Genomic DNA, 27,821 nt, shown 5'->3' with positions numbered 1-27,821 from the left:
TTTTCTGGGAATCTCTAGCAGACTTGGATCCAGATTTCTTCCCATTTCTGAGCAGTGCAGTAGTAAAAACTGAGTCACACACACAACACCATTGTGCTGCCAAAAGTGCTTTTTCATTTGAAGTAAATAGAAGCAATCTCATCACAATACAACAAAATAATAAAATACACATTGTCCACATAGCCACTTACATGAATGTGTCAATGAAGCCAAAACTAAATGTAATTTCAAAAGCTGGCCACATGCCATCTGGGTCTGAATTACAAGTGCTTACAGTTGAGGTGCAGCTCCGCTCCATGTCAAGCTTGTTTTGGATGGCTGTTTGGCACTTTGCACATTTGTATCTGGGAAGTGTGACAGCACCATATTTTACATACCAGTGGAAAATGTTTTAGGCCAATGCACAGACACTGAAGAGTGGGGCTGAGTGCATGACTACTGGCTGATCAGTCTCAGAGTCTTAATTCTCCAGCAGTTCAGGTGAAGTAAAGGAAAAGTTTCGAAACTCCTCCTGATTGATGGAAGGGATCACAGGATCATCGATGGGTGTGAGCGTGGGCTCTTCCTGAGTAAAATCTGGGTCAAAGTTGTTGACGTCCTCTGGGGTTTTCTGGAGGACAACAATAAAGCACAGTCACACAAAGTCAAACACTGAGCAATGTCTGGTGAGTACATGCTTTATCATTTCCCCCCAGTAAAGTCATGCGTCTTACAATCCTGGGCTTGAAGGGTGGCTCAATTTCTTTACAATTCAGCTTCTCCCAGTCGATACCAGCGAAAAAGGCGTGGCTGGTCACTGCGTCCTCTCCACCGTCTGATGCCACACAGCCCAGACGCCGTGCCGGGTTTTTGGTCAAGAACTGTGAAGTCAAAACGCAGATGAATTAAAAGATTCACATTGTTATCATCACACTGTTAATATCTGCATTGGCTTCAGCACATTTTAGCTGACAACTTACAGTCAGTTGGATTTTTTATTTTTTTATTTTTTACTGTTTCTCTGGGCATTGCACAGTATGACCTTGAGGTGAATTTGCTGGGACGTCCACTCTTGGGAAGACTGGCAACTGCCTTGAATGTTTTCTGTTGGTGAATAATCTTTCTCACTGTAGAATGACAGACTTCAAACTGTTCAGAAATGTCCTTATATAACCCTTCCTCAAACTGCAACTGCACAAACTTCTGCTTTTTACAGGTGCTCACACTTGATGACCAATTAATCAAATGCAGTTTTTCACACTCTATTTTGGCTTAGAATAACACAGTGTAATATGTCATGTTTTATAGTTCATATGAGACTTACTAAAGTTTAGATGATTTCTGTCATGTCCTCATATAAAACCTTAGACCTTAAAGAGGGTGTGCTTTCTGTTTCTCATGACTGTATGGTTGATGGCACATCATTCAACTAGATCAGACTAGATTTATTTGGAGGAATGCCAAACAGGGCTCAAGTTCATCCAGTTAATCCCCGCCTCTCAACCGACAAATAAAAACAAAACAAAACAAAACACAATAGCCTGAATTGTGTTAGGCACCTCCCACAAATGTAGGCTAGAGTTCAGTTAGTTTCCGTAAAGTGCCACTGAGGTGTCGCAATTTCCTGGTGTTATATTCAATAAAACAATATTGAATCACCTATTGAACTTTAACTGTTTCTCTATGATCAAGGTCTGGCGGATGGTGGATGGCTTAGGAAGAAGCTCAAAGAAAAAGAAACATTAAAATAGTTTTAACTTGCCCCTTGGGGGGGAATAGAAAAAAAATGCTGTTTTGGGAAACTGTCTCGGCTGGCTAGTCTGCATGCACCTCAGGGCTAACGGTGACATTCAGACTGGGCCACAACAAACTAATGAGTCTCTGTCGCCGCAGTGACAGTGTTCAGATTAATCTGAAGACACTGGAAAGATTAATAGGTCTCAAACACTATTAAGTAACAGAGAGTTTGCCTAAACAAAAGTGCATGCCTCAACAAATCTAAGCTTACAGAGAATGAGGAAGCAGCTGTGGAGCCAGATGAGGCAGTGCCAAAAAAGTCACGAGCTGCCCCAAAAGTAACGAGCTACAACGTACAATAAAAGCGATTCATAGAGTCTAAGCAAACTCTGATGTCTTGCCATGTGTAATTTTATATAATGCGCAGTATGTGTGTAGCTCTGCTGTAGTCAGTGTGTCTGCTAATAATGCCTCTAACATGATTGATTGGGAGATGCACAGTTTATGTTCTGTTTAAGAAAAAAAATGGAAAATCCTGCATGTCCCTTTCATTTTTGTAGATTACTGCTAATACAAAATCATAGTTCTAAGGAAACTGACTCAGAAGAGAAGCATGTAAGTGTTACAGCAGTTACACGCAGGGATTTGCAGCTGTGATCAGTTAATGGAATAAAAAAATACACACCAGTAGGTGAGTACGGTCCTTGAAGTGGAATTAACTGCAAGTATGACAGACTAGCAGGGGTGAATCAGTTCAGGAGCAAACGGACCACAAAACTGGAGAAAAATTATTCCACTAAAGTTGATGCCATCTTTCCATGGCTACACGTCAGTCGTGCCATTCTCAGAGCCAGAACTGCCATGTGGGCATTACTGCATGAAAAAGCAATTCTCTGCTATACTAGCAGAAAAGCTGTAGATGGGAAGGAAGGGAATTTTAGAGGTGAAAATTTTCGCCAATCAATCAGCCCGCTGGCAGAAAATCAATTCCACACTTCCAGCTCCTGAAATGAAAGGTTTGCTGTTCTGTAACAATATAAATTGAACAACTTCAGATTGTTGATGCTGAGCTGGCCAAAGTGATCATTTTAAAGATGCCGCGCAGATGATCAAAAATACTTTGTTTCAAGTCTATGTAATAGTAGAATTTGATTATTAGCATCTACCAGCCTTCAGGTATTTTCATCGTGACTCTCAAACTCGTGACATTTCAACAGCCATCCTCACCCAACCTTGAACAACCTGACAACTGAGCTCTTCGAACTTGCTTTCAAGAACAAGGTGATCCTGGCAACAGATCTGCTCCCGGTAAAAATAGAGCAGCAGCGTTTAAAATCCACTCACACCAATCAGTAACGTGTGATAGTGGGAGCAATGACAAATCAGCAGGGGGGGGAGACTGATTTGGTGCTTCCTCAACCATGCGGGAATAACAACAAGGACACGAGGAGAACAGCGTGAGAAAGAAGGAATGGAGAGGAGATGCCGTTGTTATTTATAGCTTATGTGCTGTGGCTGGGCAGTGAACCATGCCTTAATATAGTTATGTAAAAGACTCTAGCCAAACAGCTGGTTGGTAGACTGTAGGATTGCTGCTCACTCTGCAGTCAGACAGTGTCATTCAGTCTGAAGGACACCAAAAAAAACCAACAATCCAGCTACTGATACCATATCCAGGGGTGGAAATGCTTTCCTGTTTTTCCTCCACTATGACGTCACAAAGCTGCTGACAAATTGATTTCCTATATTGTTACTCGAGTTAAAATGAAAAAAAAAAAAGCGGCACAGACGTTTCCTGCAATTGTATAAAGTGAACAAAGTGTGGTCTGAGATGAGCGAGACCTGGCCTTCATCCACCTTCATTTATCATTAAATTTTTATCGCTGGTGACTGATAAGATATTATTGTTGGCAGACTCACAGCTTTCAGTATATTTACTGCCTCTGTGCTGAGCCAAGAGGCATAAACAATCTCTTCCTTGAGGATAGATTCAAAGAGGTCATCTTCATTTTCTGCCTCGAAAGGGGCGTGTCCGGAGAGCATCTCATACAGCAGCACCCCGAGGGCCCACCAATCCACAGAGGGCCCGTACAACATCTCCTGCAGGATCTGTGGAAACACGTGAGAGCACACCAATGAAGCTGACCATTATGCGTTTTAGAGAATCTCAAGAGCAAATTTAAAACCACTTTATGAAGTTTAGTTGGATTAGTGTATTGCCAGAGATGCTACACTGGGGAGTAAGTGTTGAGGACAGCAAAGGGGCCCTTTCATAAAACCAGAAGCACATTCTGGGTTGAAAAAAAAGCTCTCAAACACGGAAGATGCAGACCATCTTAATTCCTCATTATGAAAACCAAACACGCCTCAGAGCACGCAGTCTGAAGAGGGGAATCAGGGCTTGTCAAGTCAACAAGCTGAGCTCACAGGTGTGCTGCCTTCCAGTTAGTCAGGAGAGAGCACGAAGTGCCGGGCAGTGACCACAATGTTTGCTTTTAGTGAGGTGGTGCGATGGAAATGAATCATATGAACTCGGAGAACCTGAGCTGCAGGAAGCTAAAGATGGTGGAGTGTATTCTTTGGTGTCATCTTAAAAATGGAAATATATAAACACTGCTTCATTATACGAAAATGTTTTATTATAAATGTGGTGCTAAAGTAGCTGACGCTGTTATTTTGAGTGCCAAGTATGTTTTCTTCTGTTTAATATCAGGGTAGAAACTGACCTCAGGAGCAATGTAATCTGGGGTCCCACAGAAGGTTCCCGTGGCTACGCCTTCAAATATGCCCTCCTTACACATCCCAAAATCTGCCAGCTTGCAGTGACCGTCTTTGTCAAGGAGAACATTGTCCAATTTTAGATCCCTGAAAAGAAAGGCAAATGGAAAAAGGAACAAACAGATGAGTTATTTGCTCTATTACCTTGTTATACAGCATATATAAATTAAAAGCTTGTAATAAGCCACCAAAAATCCAATTCAAGCCACCAGCTGCTAAAGTGTGCTTAGACTCCCGTCGCACCATGGTGCTCTTGTTTCTAATTATATGTGAGGAGGGTAGAAATTTGTGGTGCGACAAAAGGAAATAGCACTGTGAAGGTGGTGACACTTTTATAGCAGCGGGAGACACTGACTGAAAACTCCCTGACCCTTAACCGGCAAACAGTAAAAGATCAATAGAGCTGGGGTTGCGCTCCTTTGTGGAAATTCACACGGCCAATTAGCTGTTCTCGACATGCCTTTTTTTTCTAGTGCACTTGGAGGCTGCATGAGTGGCTGGTGCCCTCCTGGCACCATCCAGTTTGATTCAAGCACCACACAGAGCCATTTGTACCCCCCCCCCCGATGACCAAATTCACTTCACTTGGATGCAAGCAAACCCTCGCATATTTGACACAGAGGGAAAAAGTGTCAGTGTTTATTCTGTTACCAAGAAAACCAAAACTTTTCCCATCCAGTTTCTCCGTTCTATCTTTCTGCTGTCTTCGTGGAGCAGACGTCGCTTAAAGCAAAATGAATTTGATGTCATCACACGCACAAGAAAGAAAGAAAGAAAGAAAGAGAGATGCATTTTGTTTTGTTGTGACTCCCACTTCACAGTATGCCTTCCACATTAGTGGGATAAAAAAATTTTAATTATCAGGAGGAATATTTTCCTCTCTGCTGACTGTGCATGGGGGTGTCTCCATAACCAAAGACTGGAAAAATCTCCTGCCATATTTTAATGTCAGCTGACATAGAGATTAAACCTGCTGAGTGTGGGCGCTGGAGATAACCTCTAATCTGTGATCAGGTGACTTCACTTCAGACAGTGTTACACAGATGGCCTGAAGCCAGCTGGAGACAGATGCTGTTAATACATACATAACAGGATGACAAAAGCCACACCACAGAAAGCCTCAGTGTAAAGACTGCTGGTCAGGGACTGGTTTGGTTTCATTAATCTGTTTTGCTCTTCTCTACCTTAAGCCGGTTGCGTAACTCTGATTGCATGGAGCCTAAAACAAGGCAGCTCTGACACTCATGCGCATCAAGATCACTCGGCCACAAAGCACACATACACTGTGTCAAACTGCGTAGGGGCTGATACAGCCAAGATAATACTGGGAAACTGGAAGCCAGTGAAAGTATTTTTAAGTGGGTGGCTGATCTCTTCCAGTTATGTGGCCAGTTCTGCTTCTTGATAATTGTTTGTATGCTGCCAAGTCATTTCCAGGACTATTAGTGCTAGCTATTTTAGTATGAATGTGTCCAGTGGGAAATTTGGCCTCAACTCACTTAGCTACACAGAACCACACATCAGTCACTGCACCTAATGGTCCTGTGCGAGCTCCTTCACCCACAGACCTCATCACATGGGAGAGACAAATCTGACTTGAGCCAGTTTCACACATGAACTCTGGGCAACATCAGGAAAGTGAACCTGAAATGTAGTTCAAAGCTGGCTTTCCTCAGATGCAGCACCCACAGGAAAATGTTCTCACTACTGCAAATTCTCTCTTTGATTTAAGCTGTAATGTAAATGATGCATGCAGGAAAATGTAAGGGCTGCAGCGCATGGGTGAAAGGGCCTGAGCTGTTTTTGATGGAAGTAGGTCAATCAAACAGCGTGACATCTGCAGGAAAAAGAAAAAAAAAATGCTGAGGCGCAAAATGAGTCACTGAGTAGGAGATGCAGTTACACCAATACAAAAGATTCCAAAGAAAAGAGGAGGAAGTTCAAAAAATATAATGACGCACAAACAGTTTTGTTCATTGTGGTTCGGGGGAATAGGCAGATCTAATCAAACTATCTTATACATCAAGCTAAGCGTATGATGTATGCCACAATGTAGCTGTGTCTAAAAATCTGTTCTTTTTCATATACATTTTGCTCCCTCTTGAAATGGTTTGTTCTTTGTATATGTGGGTCAGAACAAAACAAAGAGACACCCAACACCTCTCTGGTGCAGTTCAAATAGGCTTCACAAAGTCTGTGTTTATTGCATGGCTGTTGTACGGGATTACATGACACCGAGCATTTTACCCCTTGTAGACTTAAGTGGCTCTCCTCATGAAACCTGCTCATTGTTAAAAGCAGCCAGTGTGGATTCAGACTGCAACACTGAGTTTTCAAATGGCTAAAGCCTCAAAATGATACCCTTAGGTCTGTAAACTTCTTTTTAAAGGACAAATACAGGAACCACGCGGACACGGTGTGGCATCCACTGAGAAGCTTCAAAGAGGACAAAGACAAGCATCTTACACTACGCAAAGACTGAGGCTACAATTTGATTCTTCCCACACTTGTCTCATGTGCAAGTTATCATTTTGGATCCTTTTTTAAGTTATAGCACGCAAGGTGCATGCACCCTCTTCAGCTAGCAGTCATGCTATGTGGTGCATGCTGAAAGGAGACACACACGGACTACTAAGTATAACTCAGAATTTACCGATGTCCTCTTTTCCTTTTCATTGCATGCTGGCAGGTAGCCAAAAGATTTTCCATTCAACTCTCTTTGAGCGAGCTGTCCGAAAATAAAAAGGTCTCTATGAATATATGTGACTATTAGAACCTCAGACGAGTCTCAGTGAGCCATCTATTTATAATTCTTGTTAAAAGCTGCTGTTCCATCACTGAGTCTGACATGTGTGGACACATTGTAAAGAACTGAAAATTCACACGAGTCTGAAATGAAACAACAGCACAATTCAGGATGAGACATCTTGATAATGGAGGCTTAGATTTCAGGAGAGACTGAGGGCTCACACACATACTCACAAATACGTGTTTTGCATTTGCAAAAAGATTCAACCACGAGCAAAACTCTTGCTGAAACACATGTGAGCAATTAAAATAGAGGGGCCTTTAAATTTATTCAGATGTATGAATTTATAGGATCTAAATTGATGCTAAAGGAGGGAATAATAAGGTTACTTCTCCAAACTAAAGATGTAAATGAGAACAGAAGAGCAGAGGGGTGTAGTATGAAGCAATATAATGGCTTAAAGTCTTCTGTGTCATGAAAGTGACTCTCTTTGGCCATTCATCTCCTTTCACTTATCCGATTCAGGGTTGCAGGGGAGTTGGAGCCTATCCCAGCTGTCATAGGAGAAGAGGCAGGGTACACCCTGGGACAGGTCGCCAATCTATTGCAGGGCTAAGACAGACGCAGATAACAATTCACCCCCAATTTAAAATTAAATGCATGTCTTTGAACGTTGAGAGGAAGCCGGAGTACCCTGAGAGAACCCACGTAGACATGGAGAGAACATGCAAAAAAGACTAAAACCAGACTTTCTTACTGCAAGGCAACAGTGCTAACCACTGCACCACTGTGCTGCCCACCTCTCTTTTTACCTGGCTAAATCACCGTGTTAACTTATGCTAAACACATAACCTGGACTGGAGCTGGTTATACAACTTTCTTTATGTGAACGCACACTCAGCCTGAAACAAAAAGCCTGGCTTGACAGAGAAAGTTGATCAATATCGTGATACCCGTGATTGTCATCTAGGATTTTAGGTTTTGTCGAGCCAGCTAAATTAAAGAAAGCCTGGCCTCATTTGTGGTATACCCCTCAAATCACTCCTGTGTGTGTGTATGTGTGTTGGCACAGCAAAACTCTGCAACATTATAGTCCTTGATATGATGTTATCCCTTGTAGCCTGAAATTTGTGTTTTGCTTTATATAAATCAAGACATTTTTACCATAAATTGATGCAGAAAATACAGAAACTGAATGAATCACAGTGCAGGAAATGGAGCGCTTCCTGAACGGGAAGCTCCAGACCTTGTAATTAATGCATCCCACACAATGTTCAAATTAAACCTGCGAGCATGCTGGACAGCACATTTCCACTGGATGCTTCTCAGTGGTAATGTTCTCAAACATAAGAATTGCAATGCTCTGACATTATATTACTGTGTTCACTTGATTAATGTATTATATCTGTAGTTTCCCCTTGAAAATACATTTTTTTTGTATGATGTCCAAAAGAAAAAAAAAAACAGTATAATCAGTGTTTCTGGAGTGTTGAGATTTTTACACTCTTTATATTAAAGCTAAGACACTTTTTTTTTTATTTTTTTTTTTATAATTACAGTGAACTATGCTAGTAAGCTTTGGGAATTTTTCTGCACACGTGTTTTACTCTCTCTATCACAGCAAGTTTGATTTGCTTGATGCGTTCAGACCTGTAAATGATGCCTTTGCTGTGCAGGAACATGAGAGCGGAGGTGATCTCCGCCGTGTAGAAACGTGCTCTGCCTTCTTCAAACTTCCTGGACTTCTGGATGTGGAACATGAGATCACCACCGTTCACAAACTCCATCACAAAAAAGAGACGGTCCTGCAATGAGAGTCAGGAGATGACATTCACACATGTGCGCACAACCACAACCGCCTCTGCCCTCATCCCCACCCCCACCGGCCTAACAGAAGCTCCCATGTTATTAAGGAGCCCAAGAAGCAAGCCACCACAGGCATGCTGAGACTGCTTCAAGGATGTTACACGCCTGTTTCTCATTAACTTCACATTGCCTGTATAATGTGTTCCTGTGCAACCAACTGCAGCTTAAAGTTAGAAAAAAAAGAAAGAAAAAAAAAAAGCTTAATCTAACCCATAAATCTTTTGCTCTTTCTCATTACAGGCTATGGTCGATAGGTGATCTAGAAAATGGGGACCTGGGGACAATACTGCAGTAGGACATGATTTAGAGATCTGCCTCCTGAAGTGATCCGGGCACTCAGGCACAGCTAACTCTGTTTTACTGGCCTGTGGTTTAAAGAGGTCTTTTTCCCTTTCTTTTTAAAAAAAAAAAACAAAAAAAACAATGACTGCATTTATAATGTCCATTAAGGATGTGCTGCACAGGCAAAGCAGGGAGCACTCTTTGTGTGGTCCAGTAGTGCAGCTGAGTGCATCTTTAAAGAAGTCTTTCTCTGTTCTACTGTCTGACTACAAGTCAAAGTGTCTTGTGAGGCCACTAAAAATTTGACGTGACAGTTTACTTTGCAATAGTAAACCCTCCAAAGACAACTGTTTCTGCTCAGACATTTCCTGGATCAGCTCTCTCATTTGTCAACAAAGTGGTTACTGGGATTTCCAAAGTTTCGTTATCCAAAGAGTTTCTGCGAAGTCTTGGAAGTTGGCAAACATTCAATAGTCCAATTGTCTAATATGTCTAATGTTTCCTGGTTAGGATTTAGCTGACCTGAATTACGCATGAACACAATCCCACTATTCAAACCCTCTGCTTCTCTTACATTTAGAGAGGCAACATAACAACCCTTCTAAAAAATATATATATATACATTTCCTGCTCAGCCACCTCTGATTGGTTTAAAATTTATACATGTGTAATGAATGCTGGGAAGTTTTAGCTTCATAAATATTTTTCTAGCTGCAGGTATGAGAATGGGGCCATGGTCCTCCGCTAAAAGCACCATGGCCCCACCTTAAACGGGTGGAGTGCCCCCTCCTGGTTAGGGATGAGTTGCTGCCCCAAGTGGAGGAGTTTAAGTTTCTCAGGGTTTTGTTCATAAGTGAGGGAAGCGGGAGATTGACAAATGGATTCGGGCTGTGGGTGCAGCAATGCGGCCGCTGCACCGGTCTGTTGTGGTCAAGAGAGAGCTGAGCATAAAAGCAGAGCTCTTGATTTACCAGTCGATCTCCTTTAGAGATGGGGTGAAGAGTCATTCAAGAGGAGCTCCAAGGACCCGGCCCCGGATAAGTGGAAGAAAATAGATGGATGGAATAACCCTATTAACAATATATAAAAAAACCCAGTAAATTTTACACTTCTGGTATGATAGGTGCTTTCATGGCTAAATGTAATTTATTTATTTTTGGTCTGCATTTGCTCAGGAAACAGGTGCAGACGCTACATAAAACAGGTGTTCTGGTGCAACGAACACTGCTGCGTGGATTTGTGTGGGTCTGTGCTCACAGAGTCTTTATTTGGTGCTACTGAACTTTGATCTGAGGTGAAACAGGTCAGTGACAGTTCAACCAACCAAAGCAAATTAGAAGCATCCTGTCTGAGCCAGAAAAACAGCTCAGCCAGTCAAGCATCTTGTCAGCAACAAGCAGAAACAAGATTGAGGAACTGCTGCCACCTTCTGACCAACTGATGCATTGACTTTTTTTTTTTTTAACAGCACCATATTATTCTAGATTTAGAAACAGAAACCAAAGGTAGTTCTGTAGATCATGTACTGGTAAGCAAAGCAGTAAGAATGAAAATAGTGCTACATTTCTAAGAAAGATCTAGGTGTGATGCAAATATCTTGAGCCAAAACGTCACCTGTCCTTTTTCAGCAGAATCATCATCATCTTCAACAATTTAAGAGGGAATGAAAGCTTAGCATAAATAAAGAGGGATAAAATGCACAAATGGATTTAACTGACGCAAGTGTGCACACATGTTTTCACTGACCGGTGTCTGGAAGCAGCAGTACAACTGTGTGAGGTATGGGTGACAGCGGGCCAGTGACAGCACCCTCTTCTCTGTCATGGTGCACTCGACGTCATCATCCTGCAAAATGATGTCTTTCTTCAACACCTTGACCGCGAAAACACTATCTCTGCCATTTAGTCTCGCCAGCATCACCTGCAGAGTTACACAAACATTGCAACAGGAAAATCCACGTGAGAATGTAACAATTTGTTTAACTGCTAATAAAATGCAATAAATGTAGCTATGACAATATTTAGCATCTTTCCTGGAAACAGCTACTAATCATTCAGAGTGCTAGTAAGTAAACTTTTAAATGTAATGTAATGTAATTGCCCAAGCCTTTTTAACATAACAATTACACTTATATGGTAATTCGGAGTCTCTCACATTGTAACGATGTCTAATTAAACAGGACTTCCTCAGTATCTCTGTTGGGTTAAGGTTTAGCTGCAGTAATCTATAGGCTCTTCAGAGTCATCATACTGCTGTGCTTCAGCTGAGCAGCCATCCTGATAAAATCCTGTGAGATATCTTAATAAACTCACACAAAAACTCCACAGATCATGATGCTCCCTCAACCGTACTTCACCTTAGGGATAATGTTGATATGCAGCACTCATTTTACACCATAGAGAGTGCTACATGATCTCCAAAAACAAATCAGCCAAAAACATTTTCCTAGTGGCACTGTGGACTGTCAGAACTTAAGGCTCTAATGGGAAAAGTGGGCAGCCATCGCGCAGCACCTGAGGTAAGTGTGTGCCTCGGTCAAAGGCACAGTCACAGGGTGTGTGCAATGACGGGAGAAACGCAGCTCCAGGAGGATGCTAGCACAAGCATGCAAAACCCACCCAGATGGGTTTTGGCCTTCTGGGTGGGTTTTGATGAGGCAACACTGCTAACCACCAAGCCACCCCGCTGCAGGGCGCCCTTTAACCATCTGCAATGATATGCAAACGTTGGACGCATAATTAAAGACGTTAACCAATTTCAGTGATTCTTTGGAGCCTTCAGCTGTTAATTTGGGAGAAGCATTTGAACTACACACTCTCACACCCATAACACATCAGAGGCATTTGTCGAAGGATACTTTGACTTTAGGATTGGAATAGAATGGGATTGAACCACGACCTTTTGATCTTTTGTTTAGCCACTGCTGAAAGGGTTCCCTTATTTATTATACAGAGATCAAAATTTGGTTTCTCTTATTAACACTTGTATATTTTTGACTTTGATATATTCACAGATATATTCATGTAAATATTATATTATTCAAAAGTTACAGCTAAGCTCCTCTAATCCATTTTTGTCTAGTATGATCCAGTGCTCATCATTACACAAGTGCACAGAGCACTTCCTGTCATCTTATTTTCATTCCTACCTTGCCAAAGCTGCCCTTGCCAAGCACTTGAAGGAATGTGAAGTCTGAAATTCCTAGCCGAGGTAACCGCTGCTGATTTTCTGTACTGTCCATCTTCTCAGAGGGAGCCCTCGTCTGATCTGCATTTTTGACCTGTCAGAACAACAACAACAGAAAAAAAAAAAGACATTTACTTCATCAGACTTACATTAATAATTAGGATTGACAGCTGTTGCCTTATTCTGGAAAACTCAGCCTTTGTACCACTGATTTCCGTTTGGCAAGTCCTTCTGCCTGCAGACCCATCTCTGCGAGCCTGTTGGCCAGTTCCACACTGTTCACCCCACAGTTGGGTGCAACGTTGCCTTTGCAGCGGATGTGGACGTTCATTTTGCAGACTGAAGAGAGAAATCACAGAAATGGTGACACTCAATGAAAGGCAACTTTGAGATCCAGATTTTGAGACATGAATATTGATACGGGTCTTACTTTTACAGTGCAGCCCCTGTCTGACAATGCCCCACAGCAGTGAGCCGCAGTGGTCACAGAAGGTGGGCGACTTGTAGTTATGTGTGTTGAACTTGTGAGGTACATTGATGCTGAAACCTTGGTTTATAGGCTGTAGAAAGAGGACACACGGTCATTACAAACTGTAAACAAACTATTGTGCGTTGCAACAATATCATCCACAATGCATATTCAGTTCAGTTCAGTTTTATTTGCATAGCCCATTATCACAGAGAGAAGAAAGGACTTCACAGGCATAAAAAACATTTTTAATAAACAAGGTCACTTATGTTAAAACATTCAAACAAGCAGGCATACAAATAACACAAAGGTAAAAATAAGTGCCCATTTCTTGCCCTCAATAGCGGCGAACAGCTGATTGAGACGTGGCGTATCAGCTCGGAGTCGGCTGATCAAAGGAACGTTGATCAGCTGGCGTATTACCGTAACTCCGCAACCGTTTGTCCTATCGAAAAAATGCAAATGGTTCCTGAAAGCCCAGAAATTGCGCGTCACAGCCATATAGGGGTATTACGGTATTTGTTGCCGGAAGTCCGCGAACGGCGGCACTTTTGAAGTATGTCGTGTCACATGGGACACATTCGGTGTTAATGCCAGGTTAAAGAGATGTGTTTTTAAGAGTTTCTTAAAATCCTCTGTAGAGTTTGCTTCCCTAATATTTTGAGGTAGACTCTTCCAGAGTTTGGGGCCATAAACTGGGAAAGCTGTATCCCAAGTTTTTCTCTGTGAGGAGTATCGAACATGTTAGCAGTGGAAGATGTAAGAGATATAAAGTGTCTTAATTTCAGAAATATAAGAAAGCTCAAGACCATTTAGGATTTTATATACAAGTAAAATCAATTCTGTGAGATACTGGAAGCCAGTGTAGCTCTGCTAAAGCTGGACTGACGTGTTCTCTGTTATTCATTGACCTTGCAGCACATTTCAGCTGCCTACTGATCTTTTTGGGAAGTCCAGCAAAAAAGAGCACTGCGGTAACCTAGTCAACAGGAAATGAATACATGAACAAGTTTTTCAGAGTCATGGTGATTCAGCAGGGGCTATATTTCTGGGAAGAAAAAAAAAAGAAAAATCAATGTGAGTTTTAAAGCTCAGATCAGAATCAATAATAACCCTCCAAAAATGTAACTGGTGCTTTTACTCCATTAGATCCTAACTTGTGAATTAACAGATCATGTTTGGTTTTAGGGCCAACTGAAAGAATTTCCATTTTGTCTTTGTTAAGTTTTTAAAAGTTTGCAGTCATCCATCTGTTAATGCCAGTCTGTGGAGTCATGTGGCTCCACAGAAACATGCTCAGTTTCCTCTGCGTAACTATGGTAATGGACGTTATGCTGTCTAATAAGGCTGCCAAGGAGAAAAGTAATGGACCCAGACAGCTGCCCTGTGGAACTCCACAGAAGTGTTACAATTGGCTGATGCCTGACCTCAACAGTGGATGAACAATTTCCTGTAGTGACATATGATCAAAATCTTTCAACATTCTAATAATGATTAAACTTCCCCATCTTCCATTAAAAAACATGATTTGCTTATTAATTTTTTCACAGTGGCACTTTGCTTCTTTTTGTCTGTCAGATATTAAGGAAGAGAAACTTGTAATATTCAGCAAAACTGAGCTAAGTAGTTAAGCGTTCATGTGAGGAAAATAATGCTATATTACAATGTTCTGCCTCAGTGACCAACCTAGACAGAATATAGAAACAGGAAACCGTACAGCCTACTGTTCACTGCAGGTGTTAATCAGATGTGTGTGTGTGGGTGGGGGACGCCTTTATGTCTAAATGCAGTTAAAATAACAGTGAAACCTTCAGACACGCTGATTATTTTGTTATTTAACTTTAAAGACAAGAACTATTTAGCAGTAATCATGCTCCTTAGCTTGTCATCAAACTGCTCTTACCTGTTCTTTTGCCGTTTTCTTCATGCGTGGACAGACAGTGACGACCTGCTGGTGGCATCGTTTGTGCACCACACAGGTACACACTGGAAAAAGAGACACCTGCTCAATGTCAAACTCAACTCTGGCCTGTGTGTGTAGGCAACTGTGGCAAAAAGCGGAAAGAGAAAAATAAGGTCTGCTCACCTTGACACTGGTAACCCTGCTTTCCAAAAACACCCCTATAAAGAGAAAAGGGAATATAGTTAGATCCAGTTTACAGTCCACACAGATACATGCTGGCTTGCTCAACTTTCTTACCAGATGAACTCTTTGCAGTGAAAACAGAAAGTGGGCTGACGGAGGTAAGTGGACATAAACTTGTGCCCATTGACCTGGTGGATCTTTCGTCTTACGGCTCCCTGCCGCTTCCTTGTAAACTGCTTGAAATTCTTCACTACGGCCTCATCTGCCAAAAAGACAAGAACATAAGTTTGTAAAAAGAAAAAAAAACAAACAGAAGTGCCTGAACTCTACACACACCATAACTGTTTTGTATTAATAGTTTGTAATTCTTCTGGTTCTTTTTGAAGTTTTATGAGATGTTATTTAGATGTATTTGACATGTAATGGTCATTGAGATAAGGGACCTGGGTGCTGTGTCTGTGTGGTTTAGCTGGAGTGTCTGGGTTATTATATTGGAACTGTCAGCTGGATTTATATTCACATAATTTGCTCCTTTATAATGTGAGTTTGTGTATTTTACGGATGGGAAAATTTGGTAAAGTGCATCTCTTCTCTTAGGAGATTAATGTTTTCATACATGGTCCCTGACAAATAAATACATATAATACAATACTGTTTTGTTTCATATTCAGCGCCCTTATCATGTTATTTTGGGCCACAGCAGGTAACTGCTTTCACATTACAATTGACATCATTGTTTCCATGAATGCCAAGATGGCATCTTTGATTAACTTGTTTTGCCCAACCAGCAGACCAATAAATAAATAAATAGCCCAAACAAATAAAACAAAAAAAAAACAACTTATCAACTTGTCAAGCTGGAACAAATAAATGTTTGGAATGTAATAATAAATCTAACAAAGAATTTTCCATTGCTAAAGATAAAAAAAAAAATTCTGATACTAATTTAAAATATGATTTTTTTCATATCAACTAATCCTTAGATCCACAACATGTGTCATACTCACAATAATGTTTTATTTCTTTGAAGTAAATCAATGAACCTTCACTTACAGATGAAACGAGACTTTGAAAGGAAGACAGAATAAAGGAGGCTTTATATAATCATTGTGATTATATGAGTTAACTGTGTAACTCTGTGTTTAGATTGAAGTAATGAAAGTCAGTGAAGAAATGTATGAGATGAAAAACCACACGGAAACCTTTCTGCTGAGTCCACACCCCCACCCCTGCAAACAACACATAGATGTGTGGTATCTGCATGAAAAGGGGGGCGTTAAATTCAGACCAAGGGCCTCTATATACAGCAAAGCCCTGTATACACACACCACGCATGTACTCTCCCCAGTTTGGCTTTTACATAGAAGATACTTGAAATGTACACTCTTCATACTCATGAAACAACAAAACTACAATAAATACACATTAGCTCGGGGAAAAAGAACACTACAAATGCAGAAATACGGTAAAATATGTATGTATGTATGTGTATATATATATATATATATATATATATATTTTTTTTTTTTTTTTTTTTTTTTCCCACCATAGTTCTGCATTTGTAGTGTTTTTTACAGGTGGTATTATAATGTCCTAATTTACATTTATTTATTTGATTGGAATTTGTTGACATTCACCACACTCTTATTCTCTCGGTTACGGTCTCGTCATTGAATATATCTAGAAAGCGATTCTGCAGCCAGACTTTTTATACTGGCACACTTCAATGACAATGATGCCAGTGATTTGTTCATTACTTCTCTTAATTTCCTTTTTTTGAAAGAAAAATTAAGTTTTAATTTTTTTCAAATTCATTCCAGAATGATTATGTTCACAGATTCATACAAGCACTGTTTTCTATTTCAAAGTGATTTCTATCTAACATTCACACACATTCACACTCTGATGGTTGCATCGGCTAGCATCTTGGGGTTCAGTATCTTATCCAAGGACACTTTGGCATGCAGACTGGATCAGCCAGGAATTGAACTACCAACCTTCCAATTAGTAGATAACCTGCTCTACCTCCTGAGCGACAGCCACCCCAGCAGTGGGCCAAGCATTGATCCTTGGAGAATACCAAACTGTTTTTTTTTACAATATTCCCCTAAACACACAGTTTAAAGAGCTTGCTGACTTAAGTATGATTTTATCAGTCCATAAACTCACTGTGGATGAATTTTGGCCTCTTTTTCTGCAATGCTTTAGCTTAATGAGGTTTGTGGTTTGTGGGCATTTGTTTATGCACAGCTGTCTTACAGTCCTGGCACAGCATTTTAATCTCGTTGAGGTCTAAACTTTGATTGAGCCATTGCAACACTTTCATTCTTTTCATTGTCAGTCGTTTCATTGGGATTGTTGTCCTGTTACATAGGTTAGGGTTAAGATAACTATCAACCCCTAACCCTAACCCTGGCTTCACCTTTGACTCTAGAATACATTACAGAGGAGTTCCTGGTCGAATCAGTGACTGCAGGATGCTCATGTCCCATGGTTGCCAAAACAAGCCCGAATCATGAGCACTCCACGAACGTGCTAGACAGTTGGTATGACATGTTTGTGCTGATATGCAGTGTTTTAGCTAAGATGTCTGGCCTTAATCTGCAGCACTACTCTGAACATTATAATGAAGCATCCTCACTTTGGTCTTATCTGTCCAAAGGACAAAGGTCAGATGCAACTTTTTAAACCTAAGCTGAGCTACCACGTTCTTTTTCAGAGAGAAAAGGCTTTCTCCTGGCATTCTTTGAAACAAGTAATATTTGTTCAGTCTTTTTCTAATTGCACTGTTGTGAACTTTGACATTTAACATGCTAACTGAGGCCTGCAGTCTGAGATGTAGCTACTGGGTTTTTTGCAGTTTCTGACCTTAGGGTGAATTTGCTAGGATCTCCACTCCTGGGAGGATGGCAGGCATTATGGTAACGCAAATCCAAATGTTCCAGAGCAGAGCTGGTCACATTCACTGATGATCAATTAATCAAGTTAATTTGATTAGCAGCACTTGGCCATTTAATTCCTATGAGAGCAGTAAAGGTGTACTTAGTTTTACACAGGACTGCATAAAGTCCTGTGAAAACATTCTTTTTCATGACTGTAGGCTCTTAATTTTCTTGGAAATTAATTAAAGTCAAACTCAAACAGCTTATGTGATGTGGCATAAATTGGACAATGATATACAGCTCAGTGTAAAAGATGTTGATTATTATCTATATCGCTGATTTCAACCACCCTGACCTATTACAAAATATCAGCTTGAGACTCTGAGAACTTGATGTTTTGTGGTTGTGTGAAACTTCCTAGAGGCTGACCAGATGCGAACTTCAGATTCATTCATTTCCAATTATTTTTTAGAGGTGGATTATTTCCATCAGAAAAGAACATTATGAGAACCCTTGTTTAGGTTTGTTAAGACCAACATCAGAAAACCAAAGGAACAACGCAGAATGCAGCCCGCTGTCGTTTTTAATCAAACTTCTGCTTTAACAGACCTGCAAGATCACTTCCCACTTGTCTCATTTAAATGGCCTCGTGTCATTGGTGAAAGAGTTAGTTCTTTGATGCTGACATCTAAAAAAGGCAAACATTTTTCTCTTCATTTTTCACAAAGCATACATGGCACATTACAACCAAGCATTCGCATTCACATTCACATTCACATTCACATTCACGTACATGCATATGCGCTTCAGAGCCCTTGCGCTAACAGACACTGGTATTTAATGACTCAGATAATAATTATTCAAAAGAGCAGGTTGCCTTTCAGGCTAGAATAAAGGTGACAGTGACTAACTGGGATTGTTTAAATAGCTGACGTTGTTGTGTTGTGTGTCGGACGGAGAAGTGCAGTGTTATGCGGGCACAAAGACTTGACTGTGCGTAGTGGCCATACCGTCAACAAAAGATCCGGTGAGTGAAATATGCACATACACCTTGCCCTCTGGTTCCAAGTCCATCTGCAGATTCAAAGATATGACACAAAATTCATTCAGTAATTTTAGTTACCTAGCAAAACCAAAAACACATCTGCTACACATATATATATATATATATATATATATATATATATATATATATATATATATATATATATATATATATATATATATATATATATATATTGTCCCTTTAGAATTATAAGGTTCTATCTGACATTTTTGACGAAATTGACTTATTCGTTGACTGCTAAATCAACAATATGTAAGAGATTTATTTCAATTATATACAACTTTGGCCATTTTATTCACAAAACCAAAAGGTTCTATCTGCAAAATCAAGCTTTAACTTGGTATTATAAGGTTCTGTTATTTAGTATCTCAAAACTGGTCAGAATGCAGATAGAACCTTATAATTCTAAGGGGACGATATATATATATATATATATATATATATATATATATATATATATATATTAGGGCTGCATAAAACGATTATTTTAATAATCGAGTATTCTATCGATTATTCCAGCGATTAATCGAGTAATCGGATAAGAAATACTTTTTTTTATTAACAGTTTATCTGCATATTTTAACTTCCGTACTGCAGTTTTTCGCCTGTGAACAAACAGCGGTGAATGGAGCAGCTACAAAGTTCTCTTTTCTTCACCTTAACACTTGCTGATCAGGTGCTTGATGAAGGACCTCCAGCTGTTTCACAGATTTAATGATTGTTACTAAAAGAAAAAGCTGCTGTTTTGGACGCTGGAAAAACGTTTCCTTTTTCACTAATTGAGCTCACCGTCACAGCTTCGCCTCTTTGCGCTTGCGCAGTTAAAACCGCTGCCTGCTATGAGTGTTTTGAAAAACTAGTGGCTGTGGGAGCCATGGCGCATGTGTGAGTAATGGTGTAATGCTTTGTTTTCACAAGCATTCTCGAAAATACGTTTCTACTGCAGGTCTATATTTAGTCACTAATAAGGGATTAAAGTATAAAAAATATTTTGAAGGAGCCCCTCGGTCCTGGGGGGCGGGCCTTCCGGTACCGAACCATCGCTAGTGCTAATGGCCCGCGCTCGCTAGCAAACCAGTTCTGGTAGCTACAGCTGAAGTAAAGACAAAAATAGCAGCTGAAATTCTCAGCGAGCACAACACACACAGACACACAGAGAGCAGTGGAGGCGTGGAAATGCATGTCAGCGACAGTTGCCATCCGTCCCGTAAAGTACGGAACACGGCATGTTACGGAGCCGTATTCCACGGAGTCCCGTAACATACGGGGTTCTGTATTTTACGAGACAGGTGGCAACTCTAGTGATGATCCACTCTGTGTTAAATGAAATCCATCGCAGCGACGGAGAGCTTTTTAGAATGTGTGCTTGTGTATACGTGAGTGATTCACACTCCAGTCCAGTAGGTGGCGGTAATGCAGTTCTATGTTGGTTTGCCAGCCCCCAATAAACCCACAAAAAAACGTCAGCACTAATGCTGCTAATGCTAGTGAGGAGCGCCGCTTACACCGAGACAGCTGAGCGCTGCAGAGTTTAAACGAAGCATCGACACAGTAAATTTGTGTCGATAAATTTTTAGAATCGATTTAATCGAGTTAATCGATGAATCGTTGCAGCCCTAATATATATATATATATATATATATATATATATATATATATATATATATATATTAGGGCTGCATAAAACGATTATTTTAGTAATCGAGTATTCTATCGATTATTCCAGCGATTAATCGAATAATCGGATAAGAAATACTTTTTTTATTAACAGTTTATCTGCATATTTTAACTTCCGTAATGCAGTTTCTCGCCATGTGAACAAACAGCGGTGAATGGAGCAGCTACAAAGTTCTCTTTTCTTCACCTTAACACTTGCTGATCAGGTGCTTGATGAAGGACCTCCAGCTGTTTCACAGATTTAATGATTGTTACTAAAAGAAAAAGCTGCTGTTTTGGACGCTGGAAAAACGTTTCCTTTTTCACTACTTGAGCTCACCGTCACAGCTTCGCCTCTTTGCGCTTGCGCAGTTAAAACCGCTGCCTGCTATGAGTGTTTTGAAAAACTAGTAGCTGCGGGAGCCATAGCGCATGTGTGAGTAATGGTGTAATGCTTTGTATTCACAAGCATTCTCGAAAATACGTTTCTACTGCAGGTCTATATTTAGTCACTAATAAGGGATTAAAGTATAAAAAATATTTTGAAGGAGCCCCTCGGTCCTGGGGGGCGGGCCTTCCGGTACCGAACCATCGCTAGTGCTAATGGCCCGCGCTCGCTAGCAAACCAGTTCTGGTAGCTACAGCTGAAGTAAAGACAAAAATAGCAGCTGAAATTCTCAGCGAGCACAACACACACAGACACACAGAGAGCAGTGGAGGCGTGGAAATGCATGTCAGCGACAGTTGCCATCCGTCCCGTAAAGTACGGAACACGGCATGTTACGGAGCCGTATTCCACGGAGTCCCGTAACATACGGGGTTCTGTATTTTACGAGACAGGTGGCAACTCTAGTGATGATCCACTCTGTGTTAAATGAAATCCATCGCAGCGACGGAGAGCTTTTTAGAATGTGTGCTTGTGTATACGTGAGTGATTCACACTCCAGTCCAGTAGGTGGCGGTAATGCAGTTCTATGTTGGTTTGCCAGCCCCCAATAAACCCACAAAAAAACGTCAGCACTAATGCTGCTAATGCTTGTGAGGAGCGCCGCTTACACCGAGACAGCTGAGCGCTGCAGAGTTTAAACGAAGCATCGACACAGTAAATTTGTGTCGATAAATTTTTAGAATCGATTTAATCGAGTTAATCGATGAATCGTTGCAGCCCTAATATATATATAGCTGAATAAAACATTAAAACATGAAATTCTTAGTCACAAAAATGGAAACAAAAAGTTATTGTCATGCAACATGCTGGATTGAGCAAATATGACAAGTTGTACAACAAAAACAAAAATATCAGTAGATAGTCTAATCTAATCTAAATAGAACTAAATTCTCAAATTTCCCGATGGTACTCTATAACTGAAAAAAAAATTTTTTAAATACATGCACATCTTTCATTTTCAAGACCTACTATGTAGGCATGCACATTGCTCTGGAGGAGTTTGATCATTCAGGTTAACATTAAAATATATTGAAAGGCATTAAAAATCCAACAAGCGCCAACTGTACATTCAAACAAATAAAGGTTATGAAAAACGGATTAGCGGCTCATTTCACGTGAGTAGTCTTGTGAGGCCAAATTGCTGCGTTCGCATGGCGACATCGGTACTCTGATACAAGACCCTAACCCTTAACCCTTACTGTCACAACTGCCACAGGCAGACAGGGATCAGGATTAGGATTGCCTGAATGAATGCTGCAAGTATTGGAATATACATTAAAATGATACATTGCTGCATTTTAATGCCTCTTAGTCAATTTGAACTTTTATCTTTAATAGTTTTTGTGATATTTATGTTCAGACATTGCCTCAGATTTCAAAGGGTGAGGAAACATGCTGGAAGTGGGTTGACCGACTGTTTTTTAAAAAAATATATCTTATTTGGTACATGAAGCTAAAATTTCACAGCAACCATATACTTATGCAAACTTTGGACCATAAATTTTGTTTTAGACAAATCAGAGACGGTTGAGCAGAATGACCCATTAAATAGAAAAAAGGCGTCAGATCAAAGAGGGTTTGGATTTAAACTACGTATGAGATGGAAGCTGAGATCTGAGCTTGAGTCTTTCAGCTCTGTTATATGTAAGTTGCACCTATGCTGTGACATAGTTTGTCATTCTTTGGGGTGTAAATAATGCCAGAGGAATCTGGACACTGGGACAGAAAAACTGAAAAAGCAGGTCCAGCAGGTGTTGCTGCTTACAGCAAAGCTAAGCTGCTAATTGTGTTTTATCATCATCATCATCATCATCATCTGCATGCATAAAATGGCCTCTTTGAAGGTGGACAGAGACAAACAGACTGAACGAGATACTTCCTGCAGCAACCACTGGATGGAAATTTATGTCACCGTATGGCTGAGCAAAGATCTATTTATGCACATAAACCCTTCCTGGAAAATAATGACAGCAGAGCAAGAAATGACGTGGAAAGTACAAATATATAAATTAACTCTGAAACTTACTCAGTGTAAAAGTTTTAACGTCAAAAAAGAGAATTTCAGTGAAGAAGCTTCGATTTTGTTTTCAGTTACCTGCTCATATCCTGTGTTTCAATCTACAGACTAGACGGCAGGTTTGACTTGTTCACTCTGAGGACTTTTCCTGTGTGTGTGTGTGTATGTGTTAACTTTTCTGCTTGGTCTGCCGCTCCATTTAGCCAAATATTAATCATAATAATCAAAAAGCAACAAGGCATTAACAGCTTTTGTTCTCCTTGAGCATCAGCTCAAGTGGACCGCTGGAGACTTACTAAAGGAGAAGTTCATATTTTAGATTTTATATACACATTCAAAGAGTTGTGTTGCTGAAGAAAATTACATCTGTGATAGTAAAGTTTTGACCTGTAGCACACATAAAGGATGGCTTCCATTTAAAAAAGGAGCTATTGCATGCTGGCACATGCACTTTTTTTTTTTAGACTGACCTTAAAGCCATCTAACATGCTTGTGGGAAAGGGCAGCAAGATGTTGTAGTTAAAAAGCAGAACAATTTAATGCTATAGTGCAGAGAAGGAAGCTTCTCTTTTTCTTTTTTGGTAAATGGGGCCGGGTTTTTTCAGTCAGGCACAACAGACAAAATGTTGAGGGGGCCACTTTTAACCCACTTTTAGTTTCACAGCTTGAAACTCTCAAAAACCACTGCATCGAGACATCCACAAATACTTCAAGACTGATGAGAGCAAACACACATATAACAAAGACTAAAAGATATTACAAAGTAGTGCTGTGTACTGTCAGCGGGTGGGAGGCAAGGAAAACTGGCCTTGTGTGTGTAAATGTCATGTGTTAAATGCCTCTAAATGCCTTTAGGTTTAACAGGAGGAGTTGAGTAACTTCCTGATGAATTCTGCTTAAGCTGTACTTTGAGTCCACTAAAAGACAGCAGCAAAGACATGTAGAGCTGTGTGGAGGTGAATGTCCTGGAGTGTGTGCACAGGGAGGGGTGAGCACAAGAGAGATTGGAAAAAAAAAAAAAAAGGTAACACAAAAAGAAAAGTATTGTTTTTTTTAATCACAAGCCAACTGAGAGTAAGTATTTTAGCAGTGAACCCCTTGAGAGCTGATCAGCTGCCTGGTGAGAAGACTGATAAACAGAAGTGTGGGCGTGTAGAGGCTTGCGCCTTATGTGAAACAAACCAGGCAGGCGCTTCTTTTGCACAACAAAGCCCGAAAAGCCTTCACAGTTCAGATCTAGCGGATAACAAGTAAGAATTTGTGTCTTGAAGTGAGAAAGCCAACTACACTTACCAACTACTTCTTCTAAAACTACCACTTCCCCTCCATGCACAGGGTCTTGGTGAAAATGTGTGCAAAGCAATCATGAATGCTCCACTTCTCTCAGTCATTTTGGTTCTCATGTGCCTCTGGAGTATGCTGATTCTCACAAATAAATATATGCTTTTTTGCAACAAAAATCCGTAATTCCCTTATTAATACTTCTTTGTAATTCTGGTGATCTGTTGTGATGAAGTGCGTTTTTTAACCACTCTGCAAAAGCAATACTGATGCCAAATGTGAGGTGCTGCTGTGAGTTACAGCAATAGTGCACTACATGGTAATTTGCGTTGTTCTTATTCATTTATACAAAACCACGAATTTATTGAGGCATTTGCATCTAATGTGCTATGATGTAATGAGAGAGTGGTGAGACACAGTATGGGCTCATCCTTCTCCTCGCCTGGACAGGCTCAGGTTACATTCACAACACCTGCAGTGGCTTACAGTCCTGGAGGGATGAAAGTAAGTCTGAAGAGGGAAACTCCCGTTTCAAGAGGCCCGTTTGGTTTTTCTGTCTAGATTGCCTTATGTGAAGTGCCACATTGGTTTTTATTTAACCTTTGATGAGGTCGTTTTTCCACAGCCAGCTCTGGATATATGGTATCATGGCAACAGCATTTCGGACAACGTTTCGTAAACTGTAAAACGTCTGAAAGGAGACGTGTGGAAGCTGTGAAAATACACGTCTTTAGCGGCAGCTTGAACGCTGGTCAAGCCTGGGTAATCTGCTGCATTTGCTTGCACACTTGTGTATTGTGAGTTAGCAGGTGTTTAAAAGTAGAATTAACACCCCTCCACACACACACACACACACACACACACACACACACACACTGCAGTGCTTTGTGCGGTTTCTGTCTATACTTGTTGCTGATCACAATCCTAAGACAATATGTGCAAGACATAAGATGCAAGTTCACTTTATTGCTGCCTGAGAAATGAAGTGACCGTGTCAACCTTGTGCTCGCACTCCATTTGAACCTGCTCCTCCTCCTATAGAGCAGCAGGGAGCACCTCAGTTTAGACAAGATAGTGTTAATGTTTTGAGACAGAAAAACATACAAAATTAGTCACACACTGAGGCGTGTAGTGAACATCGCCCCAAGCTTAATGACATGCTTTGTTTTCTAAAGCTGCTCTAGAATACTGTTCATAACGTATAAAAGCTCTCACGTGAAGTTAAAACAGAGCCTAATGAGAATGCGACTTCCTCTAATTTTGACTTTTTGATGTTGGCTTTTTTACTCTGAATCAATCTGGAACTACATTTTTAATCAGTCTTATAGCTGGGGTTTAAAATTGCTTTAGTACGCATAGAAGAATTGAAGGAATTTGGCAAGGTTAAAAAAAACACAGTATCTACTTTTTTTTTGAATCATAAGGGTCCATATTTTTATTCTGGGTCTTTACAATTGATGTTGCAGGCCTGGAAATGATTAGAAAGAAATCTCTGTAAGAAGTTTGTTGCAAAAGTGGAAATCTAGCAGTCAAAGTAGAGCTGGCTCAAAAAAAAATTGATATGGCAATACATTCATTTTGCCATATCAATTATTGATACACTGCTGCTAAATACTCATATTTTTATTAAAACGTGCCGATGCTCTAAACAGACGCCAATTTCCTCCTGCTACTGGGGATGTTTATCACATGAATGAGGGTAAAGTTGGCAGAAGTTGTAAAAAAGAAAAAGTCATTATCGAGGGGAAATGGTGAACTCATGAGGCAATTCACTAACCTGATGCATTATTGAAAATTAAATATTAATGGCACTAACATGATAGTACAGTGAACATACCGTACATAAAATTCCAGCTTTTCACCTTTTTAAGGAAACTTTTTCCTCTTCAGTTACACAGAACACTGTATTATGATTGTATGTTATTGTGGGCAATATATGATGAGAACATTGGACTGGATTGGGAGTTACGCTCTGATTCCCATCCATCATTCAACTCTGTCTGAATAACGCGTTTTTACAATGCTTTGGATTGTATTTGAAGCTTTGTCCATGTTTAACACGAATATGCAATTTCAGCATTACATATGTATGAAATAAAGGGTCAAAGGTTTACGACCAGTAGATCAAGTGGATCAATTACAAACTTATTTAAGAATTATTAAAACTGAGACAGGTCCTAAAGCTTGCAAAGGTTTGTTTCTTTGTGCCCGTTCTCTCATAAATGCCACAATAAAGCTACATCAGATGGCACAGGAAGAAACTTGGGGTCAGTTATTGCTCCAGCACACAGAAACTGGTTCATGTCTGGGTATCTGGCAGCTGTAAGTGAAGATCATACTGGAAACACTCAGTCTTTTTTGTGTCCAGGCTTCAGTTTGATTGATTCTGGCTGTTTGTTCTTTACTTTTTCAAAGCATAAAAACAAACGATATGTTATATTGGGATAAATGTCACTATAGAATCATTGGATCAGAGGCATCTGAGTTGAGCCAGGTCTAGTTTGTGTATTTTAATACTTATATAATAATTATAGCACACTGCTCTCAGTATCAGTGTGAGAGCACAGGCCTGCTCTCACACTGTGTAGCGGGGTGGGGATGTGCGCCCCAGGGCATCCTGAAAGATGAATCCTCCCATGTTTATGGTTGAAGGTTGGAATTATATTTAATTAAAGAAATAAAACTTATGAGCTTTAAAGGACAGTTCCTTTTCTTTTTTTAAAAACTCACCCATCCCTCAAAAGTCTCCCCTGTGTTAGAGGTTTCGATGAAGTCCTCGAACTTAATGGTGCAGTTGGCCACAAAGTCATCATATCCGATTGGAGTGTCGTGGAAAACTGCCAGCTCGATCTGTTTGCCGTCGTTCACATTGAGGCAGAACTCCTCGTTGTAGGTGGGCATGTTGGTTTTCTGTTTGGTGTGAGTCTGTCCAATTTTGTAGTCGTCCACCTTCACTACAATGTAGGGATCCATGGCTGGAGGAGCCTTGCTGAAGATGACAGTGTGCCGCAGGGAGAAGGTAGTCGGTTTCAGATCCACCGCCTCGCCGATCCGGAGCTTTAGATACCCGTTAAACTTCATGTTTACCAAGCTTATATATGCGCAAAGTTAAAAATACTAAAAAAAAAAAAAGAAGGAAAAAAGGCGAAGAAAATTATTTAAAACGTTATGGAGAAAAAGGCATTCACGCTCAACTTGATGTCAACAAGTACCAAATCAGCGGTAGAATCACTTCACAGTTCTTGGTGTCAGCTCATCCTGTCTTAAAGTTTCTGTGCTGACCTGCACCCCCCCATTAACCCTCCCTGCAGCGCGTTTACTGTCAGCGCCGAAAACTGC

The 27,821-nt window shown here is 40.4% G+C and overlaps 1 protein-coding gene across 1 annotated transcript; it reads right to left on the bottom strand.

The window, feature by feature from the left end:
- Positions 1 to 27,821, bottom strand: prkcha (protein kinase C, eta, a). Its single transcript, XM_030718287.1, has 14 exons — positions 27,213 to 27,821; positions 19,025 to 19,088; positions 15,247 to 15,394; positions 15,133 to 15,167; positions 14,950 to 15,032; positions 13,008 to 13,137; positions 12,783 to 12,916; positions 12,540 to 12,671; positions 11,138 to 11,311; positions 8,894 to 9,048; positions 4,443 to 4,581; positions 3,637 to 3,825; positions 714 to 860; positions 1 to 610 (listed from the first exon to the last, which is right to left on the bottom strand). The coding sequence occupies exons 1-14, from the start codon at positions 27,561 to 27,563 to the stop codon at positions 461 to 463; spliced, it is 2,031 nt and encodes a 676-aa protein (XP_030574147.1). The 5' UTR covers positions 27,564 to 27,821; the 3' UTR covers positions 1 to 460.

The sequence above is a fragment of the Archocentrus centrarchus genome, chromosome 22 (assembly GCF_007364275.1).
Source record: "Archocentrus centrarchus isolate MPI-CPG fArcCen1 chromosome 22, fArcCen1, whole genome shotgun sequence".
NCBI classification, from domain to species: domain Eukaryota; kingdom Metazoa; phylum Chordata; class Actinopteri; order Cichliformes; family Cichlidae; genus Archocentrus; species Archocentrus centrarchus.
The sequence above is the reverse complement of the archived record's forward strand: the minus strand, read 5'-3'. Positions and strand labels throughout refer to the sequence as shown.